Source organism: Brassica oleracea, chromosome C4 (assembly GCF_000695525.1).
Source record: "Brassica oleracea var. oleracea cultivar TO1000 chromosome C4, BOL, whole genome shotgun sequence".
NCBI classification, from domain to species: domain Eukaryota; kingdom Viridiplantae; phylum Streptophyta; class Magnoliopsida; order Brassicales; family Brassicaceae; genus Brassica; species Brassica oleracea.
Window position 1 is genome coordinate 37614053 of NC_027751.1, and position 9482 is coordinate 37623534.

General features: G+C 36.4%; 2 protein-coding genes across 2 annotated transcripts; one reads left to right on the forward strand and one right to left on the reverse strand.

The window, feature by feature from the left end:
* Positions 1–1856: 1856 nt before the first annotated feature.
* Positions 1857–3907, forward strand: LOC106337121 (pentatricopeptide repeat-containing protein At5g40400). Its single transcript, XM_013776168.1, has one exon. The coding sequence runs from the start codon at positions 1895–1897 to the stop codon at positions 3767–3769; it is 1875 nt and encodes a 624-aa protein (XP_013631622.1). The 5' UTR covers positions 1857–1894; the 3' UTR covers positions 3770–3907.
* A 593-nt stretch (positions 3908–4500) lies between these two features.
* On the reverse strand, positions 4501–5879 carry LOC106337122 (oleosin 21.2 kDa-like). Its single transcript, XM_013776169.1, has 2 exons — positions 5606–5879; positions 4501–5103 (listed from the first exon to the last, which is right to left on the reverse strand). The coding sequence occupies exons 1-2, from the start codon at positions 5813–5815 to the stop codon at positions 4651–4653; spliced, it is 663 nt and encodes a 220-aa protein (XP_013631623.1). The 5' UTR covers positions 5816–5879; the 3' UTR covers positions 4501–4650.
* Between the last annotated feature and the right edge of the window lie 3603 nt (positions 5880–9482).

Consider the following 9482-nt stretch of genomic DNA (forward strand, 5'->3'; position numbering starts at 1 on the left):
TTTAGAGTCTATCGAGTCTGCATTTAGTCTGCATATGTTTTAGAAGAGTCATTTCTATTCATGTGGGGGATTGTTGGGCCTAATTATTAAGCCTAATGGCTCAAATAATATATGGCAAAATGTGAAAACAAATGGGCCTATGGGTTCTTATAAAAAGCCTTGTTGGCTTTAATGAAATGAAGTTAACAACATCCCACATTGGTTGGGAGAGTTGATTTTGAGGAGTATATATATGTCTTCATGACATGAGAGGTTAAACAGCTCAGAGGAAGAGAGAGCTCCCCACGCGCGCGCCGCCGTGGGCGTGGGCGTGGGCTTGGGTCTTGGGTCTTGGGTCTTGGGTCCTAGGTCTTGGGTCTTGGGTCTTGGGTCTTGGGTCTTGGTGTCGGGCCTCCGGCCCGATAAGAATATTCTTTTTGGACCAAGTTAAGCTCAGCGTTTTGCCATTTAATTCTCGAAAAAAGACATGCATTTTATTTTAAACAACACGTAGTTCGTTTAAAAACAACACGCTGTCTCTCTTCTTGACGATAAGTTTAAACGAGAAAAGATCTTGCGGAGGAAGTTTCGTAACGCCTCGCCTCCGAGATCCTCGCGAGATTTCCGCCAACGTGCGCACGTGCGGCATCAGTTACGGAAAGTGGCTCGTCTTCTCTTCTTTATAAACTTGTCCCCTCCTTCATTTCTTAAAAGTTTTTTCACGCAACAAAAAATCACCAAATTCCTCAACGTAAGTCTAGAGAGTGTTTCGTAGAGTTTATAGTTCGATAGGGCGATCACGAGTGAGGCGTGATTCGTCTGCCATGGTTGTATCATGGGACTCTATATTCGTACAGTCCCGTCTCACTAACGGAGCGAATATTTTGAGTTAAGGAAAGAGATCATATCTCGACTCCATGTCTCTTTACGAATACGATTTCTTATCGTTCTTGTATTCGTTCTTACATTCATCTATTTTTCTTAACATCGCTGTTATTTTATCGTTTATGTCATTCCGGTTTATAGGCGTCTACAACACAATCCAAAATTCTCTCATGGGTCAGAATCTAGGAAACCCAAAAAAGACAAATGCTTCGAAATTCGAAATGGTTCATCAGATTCGCTCTCACGATCACACTTACGGAAAGCGAGTCAAAACCCGAATAAGAGAATAGCAAAAGCTTTGATCTTTGATTAAGGGTTTTTGTCAATCTGTCATATGGGTATTGCTTTACACGACGTGGGTTTTGTATATTCAAAGAAAAGATCGAAGCTTTAAGACTTCACGAGGAAAAGCGATATAACAATTGGAATAGAAGAAGAAATTACAGCAGAAGAAGGAGGGGAGAAGTGAGATGGAGAAGAAGAAGCTACAGCGGAGGAAGGAGAGGAGAGAGAGCAAGAACCGTCTCTTGGTTCCCCTTAATATAATTAAGGTACGTCTAATATGTATTTTTGATTTTGTTTTAAATCAAAATTAACTTAAGAGACCACAGAGAGCTTGGGAAAATGATGCTCTAAGTTTTCAATCTAAGTTTCTAGAAGGAATGAAATCAATAATTTGGTAAATAGTGAATATTTAAGTTCTTCATAGCGAACATAAATCGGCCAAAAAGAAAAACTGCTTCAAAAATAATGGATCTTGACAACCAGCGAAAAACAAAGTAGAAGAAAGAAGAACATTGATATTTTGAGATAATGTATAAAATGTTGTGTAATCTCTTATTGAATGAAGTGAAGAAAGTAGGCCAAAATTTTACTCCTTTATATAAAAAGCCCATTAAAAGGAGAACTGAAAGCCTATTAGAAACTTAACTTCCGTTCCAACAAATTCGAATTTTCATTTGTTTTCTGCTTCTTTCATTTCAATTCTCCCACACTCTAGTTTCGCCTCCGCTTGGTCGCTGTTTCGTTTATGAAGCGAGTATCAGCCATTAATGCTGCTTCTCTACTCAAACGAGATTTCTCTAACCACCGCTTCTTCTCATCCTCCTCCTCCTCCTCTTCTTCTTCGTTGCAGCTAATCCCGCGATGTGATGATCCACCTAAACCAATCACCCTCAACCCGCTTTACAATCTACTTCCCAATACCCTAAACCCTAACCGAATCGTCGACGTCATCTGCTCCTCTCTCAATCAACACGATTCCCTCTCATCCAACCTCCGCAACTCAGTCAAATCCCTGATTCCTCACCTGGGCCACCGTGAAATCTCTAGGGTTTTGCTTAGGTTCCAATCAGACGCCACTCGAGCTCTCGCGTTCTTCAATTGGGTCAAATCCGATTTGGGCAAGACCCCGAACGTCGGTAACTACTGTTTGCTTCTTCACGTTCTCGCTTGGTCAAAGAAGTTCCCTTTAGCTATGCAATTTCTCTGTGAACTGATTGAGTCAGTAGCCAATGAAGAAGAAGAAGAAGATGTGTTTAGTGTTTTGGTCTCTGCTACGGATGAATGCAATTGGGATCCCGTTGTTTTCGATATGCTCGTCAAGGCTTATCTGAAGTTAGGTTTGGTAGAAGAAGGCTTCTCTGCTTTTCGAAAGGTGATTGCTTTCGGTTTCCTTGTTAGCGTTGTCACTTGTAACCATCTCTTGAACGGTTTGCTGAAGCTGGACCTAGCGGATGACTGTTGGCAAGTGTATAGCGTGATGTGTAGAGTAGGAATCCATCCCAACGCTCACACGTTCAACATTCTCACCAATGCGTTCTGCAAAGGTTCCAGTTTTAACCAAGTTAACGACTTTCTGGAGAAGATGGAAGAGGAAGAAGGGTTTGAGCCTGATTTAGTCACTTATAACACGTTGGTGAGTAGTTATTGTAGGAGAGGGAGGTTGAAAGAAGCGTTTTATCTTTACAAGATCATGTATAGGCGTCGTGTGGTGCCGGATTTGGTTACCTACACGTCGCTTATCAAAGGTCTTTGTAAAGAAGGGAGAGTCAGAGAAGCTCATCAGACGTTCCACAGGATGGTAGACAGAGGGATTAAGCCTGATTGTGTCGCCTACAACACTCTTGTATATGCTTATTGCAAAGAAGGGATGATGGAGCAGGCGAAGAGGCTGTTGCACGAAATGCTTGGGAATATCGTTGTTCCGGATACGTTCACTTGTAAGATTATAGTTGAAGGGTTTGTGAGAGAAGGACGGTTACTCGCTGCTGTGAACTTTTTTGTCGAGCTTACAAGGTTGAGAGTTAGAATCCCGTTTGAAGTTTGCAGCTTTCTGATAGAGAGTTTGTGCCGGGAAGGGAAACCGTTTGCAGCAAAGCATCTTTTAGAACGAATCACCGAGGAGGAAGGTCACAAGGCGACACCAGAGACTTACAACAGCTTAATTGAGTCTTTCTCTCGTTGTGATGCGATCGATGAGGCGTTGCTTCTGAAAGAGAAACTCACAAGTCAGAACCAAGTGTTAGATGTTAATTCTTACCGAGCTCTTATTGGCTGCTTGTGTAGGATTGGTAGGAACCGTGAAGCTGAGTCTTTGATGGTGGAAATGGTTGATTCTGATGTCAAGCCGGATTGTTTTATATGCGGGGCTTTGGTTACTGGATACTGCATGGAGTTGGATTTCGCTAAAGCTGAGAGTTTATTGGCTTTCTTTGCTATGGAGTTTAGAATCTTTGACATAGAGAGTTACAATTTGCTTGTTAAAGCGGTTTGTGAAACGAGAAGTGGGTATAAGAAGGTGTTAGAGCTTCAGGAACGAATGCAGAGAGTTGGGTTTGTTCCGAACACTTTGAGTTGTAAGTATATGATCCAAGGTTTGAGCCAACTAGACGGTTTGATGTAAGAAATTTAAACCGGTAATTTTTGTAATACATGTATCGAAGTTTCTATAGATTAGAATGAGTTTTATTATGCCTTTCTGTTGGTTTATACTAAAACCCAAATGTCTGTCACGGTTAGACAACAATAGTTAACAGAACTATAGCTCGTATTAGAGACTACATAATGCTATCAATTCAGCTTCTGGTCAATGCAAAGATGCTTCAAGATTAAGAAATCTCATGAAACAGAAAGGTCTTGCAAGAGCTTCAGGCTGTAGCTTTATGGAACATGGCAATAAGATTCATAGGTTTGTTGTTGGAGATTTGTCTCATCCTAAATCGGAGATGCACAAAGAAGAGGCTTAAAGAGATCAGAAAGAAGATGAAGAATGAATTAGGATATAAATGGAGAACAGAGTGTATAATTATTCCATGATGTTGATGAAGATTAAGAGAGAATGAATAATCAACATAGCGAGAAGATTGCAATGGTGTTTGGTCTTTGGTGATTAATTAGTCCAATGGAGACGATAACGTAGAGAAGTGGAGAATTTCATGAAACAGCTAAAGTAATAACTTTTGATGGAGAAAGGGAGACTCATTATTAGAGATTCTAAGAGGTTTCGTCATTTCTCAAAAGGTTTTGCTTTTGTACAGATTATTGGTAGTTTCTGAGTTTTCATCTGGAGATTGTCATATAAGTACACTATTAGACGCATATATAAAACATCTATAGTTTCTGACATAAGACGATGTAGAACTTATTGAGCATTCAAGTACAGTACTGACGACAGTTTATGCTTACAAAGACACCGCGCTGCACGGTTCTTGGCTTGAAACTAAATGATAACAAAAGAACGCAACATCATAGTGAAAATACGATAACCTCTCAAACAGAACTTTATCATGCTGCTGCCGTCCTAGTCTCATGACCCTTGGTAGTGGTGGTGGTAGTAGTAGTAGTATCCTGTGGCTTAGAAATATCATATTGTTTAGCGTCATGGGCCTTATCTTGTACGAACTGACCCATTTCTTTACCCTTCTGTCCAGCGTAGCCAACAGCATCAGCCATTCTCCTCTTAGCATACTCCAGTTGATCAGGCACACCCCCCCTGGTCCTACGAAGGTAGTTCATGACCCACGAGATTGAGCTAAGCCCGGTAAGACCAAACATTCCGGAGGCCAAGAATCCCGTTGTTGCAAGCCCGATGGTTATAGCCGCTGGGACTATGACCGGGCTGAAGAGCAGGAAAAGCGGTATTGAGATCATTAAACCTATCACCGAACCGGCTAGAAGTAAACCGGCTATGGCAAGCAGCGAACCGACTATAGGGACTCCGACCAGAAACGATATTACCTTTCAAAAATGACGTTAATTAGTTAACAACTATTGTATTAAAACCAAGACAAAGATGTCCATATGTGCATGTAACCATTTTTAACGTGAATCTTATGAAGACAATATTAATCAAAAATCAAAGGATTAAGATCAAGAAGAAGTATTGACAAGGGAAGAGATAATATATATGCCTATATTGATCGGACAATTATAGGTGCATCTGTTAAATTTCTTTTTTTTATTAGCAATCGGAATAATACGTATCTTTTTGTTTAAGAAAATATAATAATACATATCTTAGTAACCATTATATGGTCAGCACTCAGCACCAGTTTAGAAATTCAAATCATGTTCATAATTCTTTTTTTTTTTGCTCAAAGAAAACAATTCCGGAATTATAAAACATGTCTTATTTGGTCCCAAGAAAAATCTCATTAGCTTTGTATGCATGAAGGTTAGAGAATATATATATATATATATATATATATATCAAAAATGCAAAATGTGGATAAAACGTTACTTGGGTGCTAGATGGGCCACTTTCAGGCATCATGCTCTTGTAGCCACCACCACCATAACCAGACTGGCCATAACCACCACCACCACCATAGCCAGATTGGCCGTAACCTTCACCAGCGCCTTCAAATTGAATATTCACTCGGCCACCTTCATAAGGCGACTGAAATTGCAAGTGCCTATCAGTACGGTCGACGCGATGTGTATCCGCCATTAAGACAATAAGACAATGTTCGAGCAAGTGTCTAGCTACTTGTTCTTTGATCTTCTTTTTCGCTTTTCTTAATTTGTAATAAAATTAAAAGTTTTGAGAAGGTTTATTTATAGATGGAGTTGGAGAGATGAGAAGAGGACACCTAAGACGGTGAGATGTTAGTGAAGTAGAGAGGTGTGGCTTTGCATGATTTCCAAGTTTCAACTTATTTCTTCTTTTCTCCTTTTTGTAATTTTTTATTTCACGAGATTTAAAAGATGTTATCTCTTACTCCGCTGACAAAAATTTAAAACAATACCGAAGAAAGCACACCCATGCATCTAGTTCGTATTGAAGTTGTCTGAATGTTTTTAAGATACCGAACCTGAAATAAAGTTTAATGTGTAGATTAATAAAACAAATCTAAGTCTTAATTTTTATGCATGCATTTTCTTATATAAAATATATATTATGCTTTTTTATAAAATAGTATTCTACTATTAAAAATTTAGAGTATTTTAAATTAATTTATTGCGTTTATAGATTTCCAATGTCTTTTTACTCTAACCTATGTTTACTATAATTGAATCTCGTTTGGTTCAGTTTTCTATGGTTCGTTTCAGTCTAGTTTGGCAAATCTCATAAAATGATTTATTTGTTTACTTAGAGCAATCTCTAAAAAGACACTGTATTTTAAAGTTTTACATATTTGAAGTTTAAATTAGTATTTTTCAAAAATAAAACTTCAAAATGAACTTTCAAAAGTATTTATATTTTATACTTTAAAACTTATATTTATCATAATTAATTTAAATCTATAAAAATTTATAAATAAATAACATATATATACAAAATTTATAGTAGAATTAATTAATAAAATGTTACATTGAAATATAACAGTTTACATAACAATACATGATTATATATTAAATTACAAGTAAAATATCACATTAGTCTATAAAAATATTTTCGTAATACTCGCATATATGATTAGTTTGTAAGTTTCATTTGTAATATTGTTGTTGTCTAAATCTAATTTTAAAATATTTTAAATCTTATTTTAAAGTTTTTTTTTAATTTTATCTGTAAAATTTAAATCTATAAAACCAAATTTGAAAATATTTAAGGATTAAATATATAAACAAAAGAATACTAAATCATATATTTAATAGAATACTAAATCATATATTTAATATATAAATGTAAGGATTAAAATGCAAATAAAAATATGAATCTTCAAACTTAAAAATTTGAGTAGTAATACTTTATATTTGAAGTTTCAAAACTCAAAAATTCAAATTTAAAATTTTAACAATTTATTTGAAGAGTAAAAACCTTCATATTTGAAGTAATAATATGTTTTTTAGAGAAGCTTTTATAAGGGATGTTGGTTTCAAACCGGTTCATATCCAGTATTTTGAAGTTTATTAACACGTGTTAGATATGTAAGAGTTTCTCTACTTTTTAAAATCCATTACATTGTAAATTTCATTTCTTGATTTTTCTATTTTGATTACATCAAATGTTTTTTTTTTGGGTAAGATTATACGGTAATTTGACAGGTTTAATATATGAATTCAGTAACTCACTTTGTTGTATTATATAATTCAATTCTCCATAAATCCTTAATATTTAGGTGGTAGACAAGATTTAAAAATATGAGAAAACATTTTTTCAGGATTCAAACATTTCTTGAAACAAAATCATTGTTATGTGGAAATTTTGAAATTGCACTTAACTTATGTAGTTTACATGTAATATGCAGTCTGGCTATCTCTCGCTACAAGAAAACGTTTCCGTAACGACGAAACATTACGAGAAAAATCTTTCCTCGTAAACTTACAAGTAGTTTACGAGGATGTTACGACGAAACTGAAATTCGGCGTAACGGCGACGTAAAATTACAATGAAAACGTTTCGTCGTAAATACCTTGTAAATTTACGACGAAAGTACGTGGCAAACAATATTCATTGTAAATTTACGAGGATATTACGACGACACATGTTACCATTATTTATTGGTGAAAACGTGTATTGAATGCGCTTTGAATTGCTTAATTTCGTTGTAAAACAGATGTAAGAGAGATGTAAAACACTAGTAAAATATTCCTAGTAAAATCCTTGTTATACTTCACCTACCAAACTCGAATTTTTTTCTATATATATGTCATTTCTCACAACTCACTCTCTCACAACTCACAAACGAAAACAAAGAAAAAAAAAAAGATTCGGAAGGGAGAGTGACGAATGATTTATGAGTAGGCTAGAGACATTAATGTACCAGGCGGGCTCTACACCGCTCACGCAGGAAAGCGGTAAGATATTCTGCCCTTGTCGGAAATGCAAGAATTAAAAATTTGCACGTAGTGAAATTGTATGGAAGCATTTAGTAAATCGGGGATTTACACCACAATATTATATTTGGTATCAACACGGAGAGGGTTATGGTGAAAATGAAGCTAGTAGTAGTAATAATAATTTTGGGGATGCTGGTAATAATGAAGAACCAAATCATTTGCATAATAAATATAATTACCATCAAGAGGAGAAGATGGTAGATCATGACAGGGTTCAAGACATGATTAGTGATGCATTTTTAGAAACAACCACAACAATAGCTGATGGAACTGGAAATGTAGAAGAACCTAATTTGGATGCAAAAACGTTTTATGAAATGCTAGATGCTGCAAATCAACCAATCTACACTGGTTGTAGAGAAGGTCTCTCTAGATTGTCTCTAGCAGCTAGCATGATGAATATTAAAACAGATCATAATTTACCTGAAAATTGCATGGATGCATGGGTGGAGTTGTTTAAAGAGTATTTACAAGAAGACAATGTGTCTGCGGAATCTTATTATGAGATTCAGAAATTGATTTATAGTCTTGGGTTTCCTTCGGAGATGATAGATGTTTGCATCGACAACTACATGATCTACTGGAAAGATGATGAGAAGCTCTAATGCATTTATTTTATTTGCAGCATGTTTGTATCTCAAGTTGAAGAAGCAATACTAGGAATATCCTCTACTGAAGTTGACACACGGAAAGATAAGCACTTTGTCAAGTGGTTAAAATCACAGGTATATATATATATATATATCTCATTTTAGCATAGATGCTATAAGATAATTTTAACGGTGATGCTTTTTGTAGGTTGAGTATGACGATCCATATTACCCCGTATGGTTTCAAGATTTGGTCTAAGGTCCAGTAGCAAAGGTCACCACATCACCTATGTATTTCACACGAGGTTTTACCTTTCACACATATGAGTATGGGAGACATCGGGCAACAAGTAACTACGGAATATGTGTGAAAGACGAAACAAAATTTTATGGGATCTTGCAGGAGATTATTGAAGTCAAATTTCCGAGGTTATTGAAGCTAAAATGCGTCCTCTTCAAATGTGAATGGTTCGACCCCGTTGTGAACCGAGGTGTTCGGGTTAACAATTTTGGTGTTGTGGATATCAATTCTGGGAGAAGATACAACACGTTCGAGACTTTCATCCTAGCTTCTCAAGCCGAGCAAGTTAGCTTCCTTCCATACCCTCGCCTTCACAGTTCTGGGATAAACTAGTTAGCTATTATAAAAATTACACCTCGTAGACGAATTGTTGCTGGAGAAGAACCACCTTTGCAAGAAGAAGACGCTATCAATGAAGTTGATGTACCTGATCAACAACT

Excerpts from the sequence above, each read along its gene's own strand:
- LOC106337122 (XM_013776169.1), bottom strand. The coding sequence starts at position 5,815 with ATGGCGGATACACATCGCGTCGACCGTACTGATAGGCACTTGCAATTT. Across the intron at positions 5,104-5,605 it reads GTGGCCCATCTAGCACCCAA|GTAATATCGTTTCTGGTCGG; the intron begins GTAACGTTTTAT and ends CATTTTTGAAAG.
- LOC106337121 (XM_013776168.1), top strand. The coding sequence starts at position 1,895 with ATGAAGCGAGTATCAGCCATTAATGCTGCTTCTCTACTCAAACGAGAT.